The sequence below is a fragment of the Bubalus kerabau genome, chromosome 3 (genome assembly GCF_029407905.1).
Source record: "Bubalus kerabau isolate K-KA32 ecotype Philippines breed swamp buffalo chromosome 3, PCC_UOA_SB_1v2, whole genome shotgun sequence".
NCBI lineage: Eukaryota > Metazoa > Chordata > Mammalia > Artiodactyla > Bovidae > Bubalus > Bubalus kerabau.
This window is the reverse complement of record NC_073626.1, coordinates 147,867,136-147,884,087: the sequence shown is the minus strand read 5'-3', so window position 1 is coordinate 147,884,087 and position 16,952 is coordinate 147,867,136. Positions and strand designations below refer to the sequence as shown.

The window sequence follows — 16,952 nt, the reverse complement described above, 5'->3', positions numbered from 1 at the left end:
ACTTGAAGCAGTAGAGTCAATAGAAGCCTTCCCTCTACGGTTATCTGGCGCTTCCATCTCACCATGTCCCCTGAGGATCTGCCGGAACTATACTGGAAAAGAAGCAGTGATACTTTCCTGGCTATGAAAATTGCTGAAGTAGAACCAACGAGTGTCTTTTTTGAAATGCTAGCATGACAAAGAAGCGGTCTTTAAAAAACAGCACTGTTTAAAAGATATTTCAGCTGGGAGGACAGTGGTATTTATATATTCTAAGGGGAGCTCTGTGGTTCATGGATGCTGCTCCCAGTAATTTTGAAGTCCATTAGCAGTTTGTTCATTTTAATGTCCCAGAGTTATATACTGCCATAATTTAGGGTGGGGTCCGCTCAGCGTGAGCCACCTTAATAAAGGTGCATCTCTCCAGCCTGCTCACAGCCAGCCTAGCTCGACAACGTGACTTGTAGAGACCCTGTAGGTTTCAGAAGTAGAAAGAGGTGAATTGAATCCACCATCTGCCACATATTCTGTATGCCACTTTGACCATACTACTTTGTGTCACTGAGACTCAGTTTCTTCATCCATCAAATAGTGATAAGACTTTATTTCAGGATTGTTATAGGAAATAAATGAAGTCAAACAGTTAAAATGTCCAGTAGAATTCTTAGAGCATAATAAATACTGCAGATACATAGTCTGCACCCCACACCACCACACAAGTGATTCTGTGAAAGAGCAGTGCAAAGTGCAGTCTGGAATCTGGGGACCTGATCCACGCACTTGGGGTTTGTAGGTATTCTGCATACACAGCTCTAGGCTGAACTATTTACATCCTTATTTGTGTTCCAAATAGAAACATATACTTATATACTTCAAAATTATATACTTCAAAAATACTTTCTTTTCTCTCATAAATTCCCTGACTAAACAACAATTGTATTATTATTATAATTTTTACTGCTGAGGGTTTCAAAGTGTTGAAAAGACAATGAACATGGATTCATTTTTAATGTCATCTAAGTTATCTTCCTTCCCAGGAACTTATGTTACTCACGAAAAAGGCTGAGGTATTCCAACCTCTCCCTAACTTGTCAGTGTTAGTGGTATACTAAAGGAAAGTAATCAAGTGACCATCCCCAAGAAAAAGAAATGCAAAAAGGCAAAATGGTTGTCTGAGGAGGGCTTACAAATAACTGAGAAAAGAAGAGACATGAAAGGCAAGGGAGAAAAGGGAAGATATACCCATTTGAATGCAGAGTTCCAAAGAGTGGCAAGGAGAGATAAGAAAGCCTTCCTCAGTGATCAATGCAAAGAAATAGAGGAAAACAATAGAATGGGAAAGACTAGAGATCTCTTCAAGAAAATTAGAGATACCAAGGGAATATTTCATGCAAAGATGGGCACAATAAAGGACAGAAATGTCCTAACAGAAGCAGAAGATATGAAGAAGAGGTGGCAAGAATACACAGAAGAACTATACAAAAAAGATCTGCACGACTCAGATAACCACGATGGTGTGATTACTGACCTAGAGCCAGACATCCTGGAATGCGAAGTCAAGTGGGCCTTAGGAAGCATCACTATGAACAAAGCTAGTGGAGGTGATGGAATTCCAGTTGAGCTATTTCAAATCCTAAAAGATGATGCTGTAAAAGTGCTACACTCAATATGCCAGCAAATTTGGAAAACTCAGCAGTGGCCACAGCAATGGAAAAGGTCAGTTTTCATTCCAATCCCAAAGAATGCTCAAACTACTGCACAATTGCACTCATCTCACATGCTAGTAAAGTAATGTTCAAAATTCTCCAAGCCAGGCTTCAACAATATGTGAACTGTGAACTTCCAGATATTCAAGCTGGATCTAGAAAAGGCAGAGGAACCAGAGATCAAATTGCCAACATCTGTTGGATCATCAAAAAAGCGAAAGAGTTCCAGAAAAACATCTACTTCTGCTTTATTGACTATGCCAAAACCACTGACTGTGTGGATCACAAAATATCGTGGAAAATTCTTCAAGAGATGGGAATGCCAGACCACCTGACCTGCCTCTTGAGAAACCTATATGCAGGCCAGGAAGCATCAGTTAGAACTGGATATGGAACAACAGACTGGTTCCAAATCGGGAAAGGTATACGTCAAGGCTATATATCGTGACCCTGCTTATTTAACTTACATGCAGAGTACATCATATGAAATGTTGGGCTGGAAGAAGCACAAGCTGGAACCAAGATTGCTGGGAGAAATATCAATAACCTCAGATATTCAGATGACACCACTCTTACGGCAGAAAGCGAAGAACAACTAAAGAGCCTCTTGATGAAAGTGAAAGAGGACAGTGAAAAAGTTGACTTAAAGCTCAACATTCAGAAAACAAAGATCATGGCATTCGGTCCCATCACTTCATGGCAAATAGATGGAGAAATAGTGGAAACAGTGGCAGAGTTTATTTTTTTTGGCTCCAAAATCACTGCAGATGGTGACTGCAGCCATGAAATTAAAAGACGCTTACTCCTTGGATGAAAAGTTATGACCAACCTAGATAGCATATTTGGAGCAGGAAATGGCAACCCACTCCAGTGTTCTTGCCTGGAGAATCCCAGGGACGGGGGAGCCTGGTGGGTTGCTGTCTATGGGGTTGCACAGAGTCGGACATGACTGAAGCGACTTAGCAGCAGCAGCAGCAGACAGCATATTAAAAAGCAGAGACGTTACTTTGCCAACAAAGGTCCGTCTAGTCAAGGCTATGGTTTTTCCAGTAGTCATGTATGTATGTGAGAGTTGGACTATAAAGAAAGCTGAGCACCGAAGAATTGATGCTTTTGAACTGTGGTGTTGGAGAAGACTCTTGAGAGTCCCTTGGACTGCATGGAGATCCAACCAGTCCATCCTAAAGGAAATCAGTTCTGGGTGTTCATTGGAAGGACTGGTGTTGAAACTGAAACTCCAATACTTTGGCTACTTGATGCAAAGAGCTGACTCATTTGAAAAGACCGTGATGCTGGGAAAGATTGAGGGCAGGAGAAGGGGATGACAGAGGATGAGATGGTTGGATGGCAATATCAATTCAATGGACATGAGTTTGAGTGGAATCCGGGTGTTGATGATGGACAGGGAGGCCTTGTGTGCTGCAGTCCTGGGGTTGCAAAGAGTCGGACACAACTGAGCAACTGAACTCAACTGAACTAACAAATAACAAGTGCTGCAGAGGGTGTGGTGGTGAACCAATGTAAACTGGCACAGCTATCATGAAAATAATACAGAGGTTCCTCAGAAAACTAAAAATATAGTAGAATTACCATATGATCCTTCTCTTGGACATAAATATGGACAAAACTACAATTCAAAAATATATATGTACCCCAATGTTCATAGCAGCACTATTCACAATAGCCAAGACATAGAAATAATCTAAATATCCATTAACTGATAAATGTATAATGAAGATATATATACACAATGGAATACTACTCAGTCCTAAAAAAAAGAATGCAATATAGCTATTTGCAGCAACATGAAGTCAACTAGAGATTATTATGCTAAGTGAAGTTAAGTCAGGCAGAGATAGACAAATTTTATATGATATCACTTATATATGTTATCTAAAATATGACACAAATGAATCTGTCTATGAAACAAAAACAGACTCATAGACATAGAGATCAGACTTGTGGTTGCTAAGGGGGGGTGGTGGGTGGGGGAAGGATGTACTGGGAATTAGGGATTAGTAGATGCAAACTATTACATACAGAATGGTAAACAACAAGATCCTACTGTTAGCACAGGGAGCTATAGTCAATATCCTGGGATAAACCACAATGGAAAAGAATACAAAAAATGGATGTATATATGTGTATAAGTGAGTCACTTTGCTGTACAGCAGGAATTAACACAACATAGTAAATCAACTATACTTCAATAAAAAAGATTCATTTAAAATGACTCTGGGGATATCAGTACTGTAATGGGTCCTAACGTGTTTTAAATCACTAATATTCTAACTAAATTCATAATGGAGCCCTTCGACTGAATAATTAATATCAAATATCCCAACTGGCATCAAGGATATATTGGCTATGAGGAAATGATAAAAAGTTTGATTAAAATGGACTTTTATTTGAGGAACTAAGTGACATAAAAATGATATGGCAGCAGCATTAACCCCCTGATCTCAGCGGCTTGGCATCTTTAAGACGGTATTATACACTAGGGCTTTTTGCATTTTTCAGGAAGTTTGAGTTGACAATGGAGACATCTTAATCTCCCAAAGAACTAAATTGCTGCTAATTCATCATTTTGTCCCCTGCATTAAGAGTGAGGTGGTGTCAGAGGGGCCAGTCAAATAAGCAGCTGACTCTATGGGGCAGGGGAAGTAGAGATGAGATTTTCAGGGACTGAGGAGAGAAGATGAGAAAGTTGAGTCTGGTGGGGTAAAAGAGCTTCATTGATTTTCAAAAGCATTAAACTCTGTCACATGCAAATGTGGAAAACACACTGGAGACAAGTTCCTCAGCCCAGGTTAGCATTCCTGCAAAGTCAGAGCCCTAGTCACAGCCTGGGGTGCTGAGAGGTAGCTTTTCACTGCAAGAATGGGCTACTCAGGTAAAGCTGTGTCACTAGAAAGGTGACTGGAAGACTGGCCATGATTCCTTGGATCTAGATGAAGGACAAAGGGCTCTGTCTAGAGACTTGTGAAGAGGAAGTATTTGTAGCTGAAATGGCCTCAAACCCCAGGTGAACATCTGACTGGCTGCCAGGGCTGCGGCGAGCAGGACGTATATTCTCGTGAAGCATCCTAGTTGACAAACTGGCCTTGTGGCAGAGAGCAGTACTCGATTAGGCAGTGTGGAGACTTTGTCAGCTTATGCAGATCCAGGTGGCCAAATCTCCACCTGCGCTGGACACGCACTCCCACACATACACACCTAATGTGCTGTGGCTCAAGCTTTCACTGAACTCATTTAATCACCATCAGCCTCAGCAAAGACCAGGACTGTGGCATTGGTGGAGGTCTTTGCAGAACTCAAGGGTCACTGCCATCTGCTTAGCAAGGGCAGAAAGTGAGGCAAGCTTGGCAAAGGAAGAATCAATAGCTGTGAACAGAGCGGAGGCTAACTGGAGATGAGAACGAGCCAAGTCAGAGTGTCTTTAAGCAGTGAGGGAAACGTCTCTGTGGACATTATAACCTAGTGGGTGCTGTGCATGTTGCAGGCTTCAAAGTTGGCTGTGCGCTTGTGACCGCAGTCTTCCTGGGGCTAGGCAAAGGCAGATGCAGGTGAGAAAGCTGAAACCCATCAAGCAAACCAACTGACACGTTAAAGCGTAAGTCTGCTGTTATGATGTGTTCTTCTAGTCTGGACACAATCGTACCCAGCACAAACTTAGAAGGCGGGTTTATTTTGGGCTCCAAGGAAGCACACATAAGGTGTCTGCTCCTTCTAGAGTTGCTCTTTCTACCTCAAATCAGTTCTAGTGTGTAACTTCTCACACTAAACTCAAGCTGCTTCAACTGTTCAGAGAGAATTTTTCCCCCTTAAGTAACTCTTGTAAAACGGGTGAGAGCACCATGGGGACTGAAGGCAGATCCGGCCTGAGTAGGTCTTTGTCCCACATCAATCCCGGAAAGGGAGACTCTCTCCTTGGGAGTGCTCATGAAGCTTTGCATCAGAAAATTTATCATCATCTCTTTTCTTCTGGGTAGATATTATTCTTAATCTTAAAGAACCCAAGTACCAATTTGCAGACACTGCTTTTTCAACTCTCAGGAGTGTTCTAACCAAACAGGATTCCCCTCTTGGTGGGCAAAGTCTATTGCTTAATGTTCATCTAGCAATTATGCATTAAACTGTTCATATTTCAGAGGAAGGACCCCAGGGAACGGGAAAAGAATTGATTTTATGACAGCATTGCAGAGATGGTTGAAAGGCATTACCTAAACTGTTCTATTAGTAATGTTCCGTGTCATATGCAAAGATGAATAAGATACGGTCCCTGTCCTCGAAGGCTCTTACACTTTAGTGAGAATGACAAGCAGGTGAGTAAATAACACAGGGTGTGTAATAATCACAGAGTTTGGGTCTGACTCTGAGCTGAATGATCTAAGCCCCTTAGATGTTAAATGTACAAGCTCGCAGTCAAGGCTGCTCAGGTTCAAATCTCAGCTCTGCTGCTTCTAACTGTTGAACCTGGGCAATTTCACTGAATCTCTCTCTGCCTGTGTCCTTGCTTATAAAATGAAGATAATAATAGGGATGCTATTGAGTCACAGGATTGCTGTGCACGTTAAATCAGTCAGTGGATACAAACCATTTAGAACAGGGCCTGGTACATAGTAAGTGCTCAGCAGTGGGTAACTATTTGGACTTCTGGATTTCTACTGACTCTAGGGAAAAGGAACATCCTCATAGAAAAATCAATACTTTGGAAAATAGTGCTCTGAAATAAATGGTAAAAAAAGGGAGGCATTCTTTCCTGCAACTTAGTTATATAAAAACAAATCTATAAAAACAAAATCTCATCTGTGTACTGGTGTAATTAAAACCCACTGTATACATGGTCCTATGTTAGGTCCTGTTGATAGGTGCAAAAATGATGGGTATAGAACAATATCCTTTGTTTCAAGGAATTTATAATCTAATAGTGGTAGAAAGGGTCAGTGAAGAATCAAAATGTAGTCTAAGATGTTTTCAATGGCACTGGTAAAGTGGTAAACTAATGTTATGGAAGTTAAAAGGAGGAAGAACTAAAGAAAGATGGCAGAGGGCATGGGTTTTAGCATGGGGGCTTTGAGGTATTAGAGGCTTCCCAGTGCCTCAGCAGCAAAGAATCTGCCTGCAATGCAGGAGATGCTGGTTCGATCCCTGGGTTGGGAAGATCCCCTGGAAGAGGGCATGGCAACTCTCTCCAGTATTCTTGTCTAGAGAATCCCATGGACAGAAGAGCCTGGCTGGCTGCAGTCCATAGGGTTGCAAAGAGTCAGACACGACTGAAGCGACTGAGCCCACATGCGTGCACTTTGAGGTATCTTGGAGATAGAAGGACGGGTACTTAAGCAGGCAGTGAGATACGAAGATTAGCCAGGTTCATTTTGGATTCATCATCATAGTGATGAGAATTGAATCTATAAGAATGGCGGAGGGACTTCCCTAGTGGTTCAGTGGTAAATAATCTACCTGCCAGTGTGGGGAACATGGGTTTGACCCCTGGTCCAGGAAGATTCCACATGCCATGGGGTAACTAAGCCCATGTGCCGCAGCTACTGAGCCTGCATGTCCTTGAGCCGTGCTCTGGAACAAGAGAAGCCACGGGAATGAGAAGCCTGTGCACCGCAACTAAAGGGCAGCTACTGCTTGCTGCAACTAGAGGAAGCCTGTACACAGTGACAAAGACGCAGTGCAGCCTAAATAGTAAGAAAATAAAATTTAAAAATTAAAGTTTAAAAAGAAGAGAATGGAGGAGGCAGCTCAGAGAGACTCTATATAGAAAACAGGGCTAGAAAGAATAAATATATGTATAACTGAATCACTTTGCTGTACCCCTGAAACTAACACAATATTATAAATCAACTACACTCCAATATTACAAAAAAAGAAAAGAACTGGAGGCAGAGTCAGCTGGGAGCATCAGTGGCATGGTCAGAAGCCTGGGGCAAGAGGTGAGAGTTCAGAGGCTGGTGTGGAAAGAGAGCCAATTTTTTTCCGAAAAAGAAGCAAAATGAGGATTTGAGGAGGAAGGAGGGTTGAGGGAAGATCTCTGTTTTCTCTGATGGAATAAAATCAAGTTCCTGGGGTCGGCCTGCCACCTGAGCCTGGCTCAGCTAGGAGTCCTGACAGCTGGAGGCTTGGTCAGCGTGTCAGGTCCTGAGCCGACAGGAGTATCTCTTGTCATATCCCAGGATGTCCCCACACCGGTCAATAGCGGGCCCCTCCCTTACCATATCTGTCCTGCGACAAGAACATCGTGTCCAGCCTTGCTGGTTAATTCACAATGGTAGGTTCCACCACTCAGGAGACACTGGGTCTGAATCTAAGCCTTGTTGGCCAGGGGCTGTGGCCTCTTACCTAGACCTGAGTTAGCTCCCATGTCCCTGACGTGAGCTCCCTATCTATAAGAACAGCAGGCCACTTTAGTTTGTAATGTCCCCTTCATGATCATCTGGACTTGGGTTTTTCTTTAAGAGCTGGCTGATCCCTCAGCCTCAGTTATGCCCCCAGCATATCTCCCTGAGCCATTGGCTCTCCTTTTCTGCACGCTGGGGAACTCCCAGCGAACTGTGCAGCTGAGCCTCTGCATTCACGGTTGTAAGCACAGGGAGGAAAGCCACTGCCAAGGGATTAATGATATAGACAAGAGAGAGATAGCTGATGATGTAGGGTCCCTGAAAAGCCAGTGAGAATGAGCTCTGCTATACAGGTCTGACTCATTAAAAAGGGAACACATCATTCCCAGAGAGAAAATTAAAAAGAACTAACAATATTTAAAAAAAAAATCCTTAAAATACGTCAGCCAGCTTCGTCACTAAGGGTTTTGCTTGAATCACTGAATTTAATACTTATACAAGCATTATACAGAGTCCCTAATATCATCCCCAATTTGCAGATTAAAAAACTGAGCCTGGACCAGTTGGATACTTGCCCAAGATCCCACAGGTGAGAAGTGATGGATGGGGCTATAATTATGGCCTGACTCCAAATCCATGCCTTCACATCTCCCCTTGGGAAGTGTGTGTTGGTGAAGACAGAGCGAGTTTGACCGGCAGGGAGCTGAAGCTGAGGAACTAAGGTTGAATGTCTCGAGGTCGTAAAGAAAAGGAAGTGAGATCATCTCTAGAGACTGGGCCTGGGGGGCTTAGTCATCTTTGCAGAACTTAACGGGAGCAGAAAAGGGTTGGAACGGCCACTGTGGGACAGTCAAGGGAGTTGACAGCACGACTAAAAGGAATTCTGGACAGCAGCAGGGGCCCAGCTGGGGCTGGATAATGTGAATTTTGTAGTGGAACCAATGAACGCTTTTCTGAGTTTCTCCAGCAACCTTTCATCGCCCTTGCATGCAGGACCACAGAAGAGATGGAGAGCCTTTTTGCTCCCTCCTCAGGACTCAACACTTGATTACAAGCCCGGAAGAGCAACATCATGTGCTGATGCACTGAGCCATCTGCAGAGAAGGGATAATGGGGTCCCGTGGGGGTCGGGGATGGGCCAGGTGGGAATGATGGAGGCTGGAGATGGGAGAGGAGAGAGTTTACTGCCGAACTGCCGGACCAGGAGGAGGTCTGTAAAATCAGAATGGGGCCTGGGAGAATTGAAAGAGGCTGGGAGGCTGAAGTGAAAAAGAAGCTGTTTGCAAAAATACATACATTGTTGTTCACACGTTATAGCAGCCCAGGAAACAGCCACTTCCCTGCTCACCCAGGGTGAGTAATAATTTGTGTCAGGCAAGAATAGGGGGAGGCTGATTTCCCTCTGTTTACTACCAAAGAAAAGTGGGGGCCGGACGGCCTGGGTAAAACGCTGGCCTTGGGAAAACCCTGACGCTCTCTAACGAGGTTGTATTACAACCACGCTCTGCTTTCCAAAACAGCACCCTCAGGAGAAAAGAAATAAAGTCATTTTTCTTCAGAGGTAAAAGATTTAACATTGCTTAACAATAACACTTAACATCGCTTAGCCCTTAGCCTTAGGCAACCCCGTAACTACCGAGTGCTGGGAACCGTCTTTTTTCCTGAGCAGGCTGGGGCTCCGGCGTTATTTGGTCAAGTGTCACTGAGCCTGGCAGCAGGCTGTACGGGCCTCCTTTAAAATGAGAGTTCCATGAAAACATACTAGGGTGGCCCTTGACTAGGGCTCCTCACCAACTCCATGCACAGGGGGGCATTTTCTCTGTGGATGGCTCCAAATCTGACATATAAATCAACACTATTAAGTTTATCTTAAAACTCCTGTGATGTTCTCCACAAACAGCACAGGAGCCAAATCAGTAAGCAGCATGTTAAGTCCCCAATAAGGTTGGCCACTGACTTCCTATAAGTAGAATTATTCCTATTTTTAATTAAAAATTTAGCTCCATAAATATTTTAAAGCTCCCCACCTCTGTGACTAAGAGGGGATTCGGTGCCTACAGAGATGTGGTCCCCTCACTCCCCTGACAAAGGAGCAGTGGAACTGGTATGATTCAATTGAATGGACAGTAAAATCTCTTGGGGCAGGTTGGGGGCCGGGGGGAGGGGGGGGGCTGAGGAAACCAGGGTAAAGGTCACCGGCACACAGAAGCCGGTAGTCGGTCTCCTGCCTTAGGCATTTGCATCTTGTTGGGTAAATATGGACCCCCCTCAATGGATTAGAGCACACGGGTGGGGATTCTCTTCATCTCCCCCTTAGATGTTGAGATGGAAACTCAAGTTTGAGCCCCTGCATTAAAAAAAACCGGTGCCAGGGACAGCTCACGCACTTGATCTGAGCCTTATTTATTCTCCATCATGACTCCTTCTTACCAGGAATCTAAAAAGGTACGTCAGCACCTGTAGCCCATCACTTTTGCCACTGTGTTACGTGTGTGAGTGGACTGTTTGTCAAAACTGTTTTCAGTATAAGATGTTTCGCTTTGGGCTACAGTTATATTCTTAAGGCTGGCAGGATTCTGTCGATCCATGTATTGTGATGGCGGCCCCTAGAGTCACAAACAGCATCAACGTATTGCCTCTGTCCAAAAACTTCCTCCAAGACATTTAACCCTAAAACAGATGTGTTTTGAGTCAGCCATGATTGCGCGTTTCAGGGTTTATTAGTAAACCTAAATAGGAGTTGGAAATTCAGAGGACTTTATGGTCATTATTACTTATCTAAGCATTGGTTGCACTCTCACAAAAAGTGGATCTGCTACCTCCTGTCCTAGACAGTGGGTCCTGAGGATGAACTGGCCACAGTGTCTCCAGTCTCCAGATTCTCAGGGCCTTGTATGTAGTAGATGATCAATAGATACTTGAGGAAGTAATGAATGAGTGAAATTTACAGAATTTCTGTACTTATAAATGCTATTTCTGTGCTTTTGATTTGTACCCAAAAAAATCCATTTCTGCAGTCTGAGTACAAGTTGGCCAGGAAAGACATTAAACTGTTTCCAGTTTTCCTTTTTCTTCCTTTTCTAAGAACAGTACTTTCCATCTGCCTTAACCACAATTTCCACACACTTCAATATTGAAAGCCAGAAATTTTATATTTAAAATGAGTTTTGGAGACTACTTCTATTTTTTAAAATGAAAACAAAATACTAGGCCAGGGGGAAAAAATCAGAAGAGGAAAGAAATCGAGGATGAGAAAAATAACTTATGAGACAACATATAAAAAGAGAAATCAGGGAGACAAAATATAGTTGTACAGAAGCTTTTAAAATATCGTATTTTGGGCATCCTGCTCAATCAGTGTTCAACATTGCTTCTCTGCTAGATCTGAGATTTTATTACTTTTGAAAATCAACATACTATTTATAAGAGCAGATGGTCACTTACACTATGCCTGTTGTAATATTCAGGATGTTATTCTTGTCAATTCACACACAGAAATATAGTCAACACGCAACTCAAAACGGTAACCCAGCCGTGAGCTAGCACTTTAACAATGCAGTTTGATGATGGAAAAGCTCTCCTTAGGGTCCACCTGCACCCCTGTTTTTAAAAGGGGACATTCTGGGTGCTTGGGTCTGGTGCACTGGGACAACCCAGAGGGATGCTATGATATGGGAAGGGAAGAGGGAGGAGGGTTCAGGATGGGGAACACATGTATACCTGTGACGGATTCATTTTGATATATGGCAAAACCAATACAATATTGTAAAGTTAAAAAATAAAATAAAAACAAAAACAAACAAACAAACAAAAAAGGTGACATTCTGTACTATTTTAGTTTTCTGGCTGGCATTAACATTTCTTTGTTTTTGTTTTTCAAACTCACACATTCTCACACTCAACTCACTTAACTCCTATAGTCTATGTCATCCTGGAAAGGCTTCTCCTTTGTCATGTGTCACTGATTGCAGACTAAAATTATTCTTCGTCTCCCCGATAAGAGGACAAACCTTTGAGAATGGTATCTCATTTTCAGGGTGTCTAGTTATAGCATAAGTGGCTTTTGTTAGGCCAGAACCGCCAAGCGAACCTTCCCACCCAGATGTCTCTTCCCTTCAATGGGTCAGTGCCTCTCAGCAATATTTGCCTTTCCCCCAAAGAACTCAGAAAGGTTCTAAATCAAGCGAAAAACACCGTCCCAGGTTCACATTTCTCTCCTGCTTTTTAACACCCACGGGAAGCTCCAAGGTTAAAGCTGGCATGCCCTTCCTCATGGGTAATTCCTAGGACAGAGGATTTACTATTTTATTGTCTCTAAGCTGGGTGCAGGCTGTTCAATACCACTTTTATAGCAATGGCTTAGGATTTCCATTCAGAATCCAATATTCTTGCTGACATGTTCAATTGCAATGATATACTATTTTCTTCCCTTAAAAAATAACCCACAAGTGTTTCAATTATTAGCACAGTTGTGAGGATGGCATGAGGGTTGCGGCAGGCAGTGGTAAGGCAAAATTATAACATATTCCTTATTTCAAAGCCAGATTTCTATTTCATGGAGATTTTTCTAAAGACTTTATGTGTGGGTGAGAAGGTGAGGGGAGACCCCTTGGTGATGTACCTGGGTAAGGAGGCGTACTGTCGCTCCATCCCCTCAAAGCGGAGGTTGTGTGCGTTCCCATCTGGACCCTTTCCAGACACCTGTGGAGAAAAAAGTAATTAGAGATGAAGATCCATTATGCACCCTGGTTACTGACAATGCATCTCAAAATTATAATCAGTGCACAAATGCTGCTGCTGCCTGCCAAAAATCAACCATGGAAAAGCAAGCAAGAACTCAATATCGTTATAGGAATTGATGATCAAGCCACAAACATGGCATTTAACAACAAAGTCACTTCTTTCAAAAAAGGGTCATTGTCAAACTGACTCCTCCTTGTCACCATGCCAGGGGTATTCTGTAGATTTTTATGACCGCTTTTAATTCCTTTTAAAATAGGCTTTAGTTTTCAGAGCAGCTTTAGACTTCCAGGAAAATTGAGAAGATAGTACAGAGAGTTCTCACATATCTGAAACTCAATTTCTCTATGACTAACATCTCATATTCATATGGTACATTTCTTACAATTTGTAAATCAATAGTAACACTGTATTGATAACTAACATCCATAGTTTATTCAGATTTTACCTAATTTTTTTTCTTTGTTCAGGATCCCATTCAGGGCACCATATTACACAGAGTCATCATGTCTCCTTAGGCTTCTCTTGGCTGGGACAAGAATGTATATTTAAAAGTACATTTTCATGAAACCTTTCTTTACTGCCCGGGACTGGCAGCAACCACCTAGTTCTTCCACAGATTCTCTGAAGCCCTCTCTGATCATCTGAACCTCCCTGAGCTCTGTCAGAGACATGACGAACAACCAGAGACGTGACAAACTCTTTTCTATCTAGTGTTGGCCTTTGTTGGTTTTGTCCCTTTCAATGTATTATACATCCTGTGTCCACCTCTCTTCAGGTCTCTTCCACAAGTCTCAGATTCTGATGGGCACTGAGTGACTTGGCCCCAGAAGGTTCTCAATAAAATATGTTAGCTTCACGAATATGACTTTACATATAGTTTTTGCATATCTATTGTAACAACTAAAAACACATATGGGATAAACACATACATGTAATTTGAAGGTACTTGTTGACTGATCAATTCCTCGCCTGTCTATGTCAACACATGTGGAGTTTTGGCCACCTGTGTGCTCGCTCTTGTGCTGGGGTAGCCCTCATATAATGGGTATGGAAGGGGGAAGCATAAAACACAGGAAGTCACAGTGTCAAGGTTGTAGAGAAAAATTTTCTAGGTAGTACTAAATCTGGAATTATTTTCTTCCTACCAGAAGTCCCGGATCTCAAGGAAACCACCATCCCAGCTTGGGTGGTGTGTGGAGGGAGGGTTTGTTGGGGGGAGATATTGCAAAAGAAGTGTATACTCACATTTAGAGTAAGAAAGATGATTTCTGGTGTCAAATGATTACAGGAGGCACTTAAAGAGCGCCTATGTAAAACCTCTTTATATTTTATCAATATATGGAACAGGAGGAGCTGGAATTATTTGAGAGGATGACAGCCCAGTAGCTACCTAGGTAGGATGAAGACTGTACATATAGACTTGGAAGCAGCTACAGAGAGACAGAAATCTCTGCATTAGGATAAAGCCCTGATTTAAATGGCTGACCTTTTAAACAAAGACTAAGGGCAAGGATGGTATCAGACAATTAGGGGATAAACAAATGGCACTAAAAAAGAAGCGATTGATTAAAGTATTGTCCTCAGTCACGCCTGTCTAAGGTTTGTTTGGACCTATTTTTTATGGAGGAAGAATTAATGTAAATACCAGAACTGCATTGAAGATGATTAGAAAGATGGGTATGGGTATATATATTAGAAGATGTTAGAAAAACACCGTGCTTATGTATTAGTGTGACTTTAGACATTTACAGCTAATCCTTTTCAAGTGGTCACCAAACTTCAAGTTAATATTTTCAGGGTTCTTATCTGATCTGGCATGGCCTAATGGGGGCAGTTAACATTCTGGTGTCTTGAGAGACTGTGCCCTTATGCAGTGGTTTGTCTGGTAAGTTACTGGCATGCTAGATTATATTAAATGTAGGATGATGCTTATCTTTAAGAAACTTTTAGTCTTGTTGGGAAAACGAGGATCAGAAATGAAATATTTAAAGAATGTTGTAGGACAGTGTATGAACCAATGTTACTCAGGATGTTACTACCAGGAGCACAGATGAAGGTGTTAGGAAAAACTTCACGGAGGTAGAAGAACAAAGGCCAGGCTTCAAAAGATGGATGGGATGCTTATACATCAGAAATTACACTGTTCTTGAAAACAGAATGGATATTTCTCAAAAAACTAAAAATAGCATTACCATATGATCCAGCAATCCCACTCCTGGGCATATATATGGAAAAGATGGAAGTTCTAATTCGAAAAGATACAGGCATGGCACTCCAGTGTTCACTGTTTACAATAGCCAAGACATGGAAGCACCTTAACTGTCTAGACAGATGAATGGATAAAGAAGGTGTGGTGTACACTTACACAAACACATATACACACAGACACACTGGAATAGTACTTGGTCATAAAATGAATGAAATAGTGCCGCATGTGCAACATAGAAGGACCTAGAGATGATCATACTAAGTGAAGTCAGTCGGATGGAAAAAGACAAATAGGATAGGATATCATTTATATGCAGAATGTACAAAATGATACTAATGAACTTATTTACAAAACAGAAACAGACTCAGAGACATAGAAAACAAACTTATGGTGACCAAAGGAGAAGTAGAGGAGGGATAAATTGGGAGTATGAAATTAGGATAAACAAGGATTTACTGTAAAGCATAGGGAACTATATTAATATCTTACAATAAGCTAAATTCGGAGAGGGCAGTGGCACCCCACTCCAGTACTCTTGCCTGGAAAATCCATGGACGGAGGAGCCTGGAGAAAACAGACATACACTTATCTTTGTATAATCAAATCAGTGTATCACTATGTTATACACCTGAAGCTAACACGATGTTGTAGAGCAACTAGACTTCAATTAAAAATTATTCCATTCTTCTCCAATTGTATATGTATTTGTGTGCTTCTCTGTTGACACCAAAGCATCTTTAATGTAGTCATTCAATTTGTAATTATTAAACACCTTCTTTATTTTAATGCCATGCGAGGCACCACATTCAAAGCAATGAACAGGGGCTTGAATTCGTCATTGCTTTAAATATAAAGGAGACAGGCCTGCAAACAATTATGGTGCAATGAGATCACTGCTGGAGTGTCAGTCTGAAGAAGGAGGCGACGGGAGTCTGAGTTAACAGATACCAGAGTCCACCTGGGAGAGCTGAAGACAGCTTCATACAGGTGTTGAAGTTTCCTCTAAAACTTGAATACGAATGAGGAGGAATCTTTTAGGAGGAGGAGGGGGTGGGCGTAGCAGGAGAAGGCATTCTTGGTAGAGAGAACAAAAGCGAAACAACACGGAAGCCTAAAAGGAGCACTGTGTTTCCAGGGAATGTCAACATTTTGGTAAAAGAAGAGAGACTGTAAGGAAAAGGAGATTAGTAATGGTAGCAACAATATCACTGGTACTATTAATATTATTATGGTTACTATTATGGTTATTGCAACTAGTGCAATTTTTTAAATCAATTTTATTTTTTAGAGCAGTTTTAGGTTTTAATCAAAATTGACAGGAAGGTATGGAGAGTTCCCATATATTTAACACATCATGAATTGTGCTTTTGGTGTCATATCTAAAAAGTCATCACCAAACTTAAGATCATCTGGATTTTTTCCCCATGTTATCTTCTAGGAGTTTTGGAAGATAGTTTTACCTCTTACATTTAGGTCTGTGATAATTTTTGTGAAGACTGGAAGGTCTTTGTCTAGATTTTTTTTTTTTTTTGCATATGCATGTCCAATTGTTTCAACATTCAGAACACGAAGATCATGGCATCCGGTCCCACCACTTCATGGGAAATAGATGGGGAAACAGTGGAAACAGTGTCAGACTTTGTTTTTCTGGGCTCCAAAATCACTACAGATGGTGACTGCAGCCATGAAATTAAAAGACGCTTACTCCTTAGAAGGAAAGTTATGACCAACCTAGATAGCATATTCAAAAGCAGAGACATTACTTTGCCAACAAAGGTTCGTCTAGTCAAGGCTATGGTTTTTCCAGTGGTCATGTATGGATGTGAGAGTTGGACTGTGAAGAAGGCTGAGTGCCGAAGAATTGATGCTTCTGAACTGTGGTGTTGGAGAAGACTCTTGAGAGTCCCTTGGACTGCAAGGAGATCCAACCAGTCCATTCTGAAGGTCAGCCCTGGGATTTCTTTG

The 16,952-nt window shown here is 42.0% G+C and overlaps 1 protein-coding gene across 11 annotated transcripts in view; it reads right to left on the bottom strand.

Annotated features, from left to right (window-relative positions):
• Positions 1 to 16,952, bottom strand: part of PARD3B (par-3 family cell polarity regulator beta) — a 1,164,360-nt gene that overhangs the window by 67,141 nt on the left and 1,080,267 nt on the right. For all 11 annotated transcript variants that reach the window (XM_055573198.1, XM_055573199.1, XM_055573203.1 and 8 more), the window contains one exon: positions 12,657 to 12,736. In XM_055573198.1, the coding sequence (XP_055429173.1) occupies positions 12,657 to 12,736 (80 nt within the window). The remainder of the gene's footprint in view (positions 1 to 12,656; positions 12,737 to 16,952) is intronic.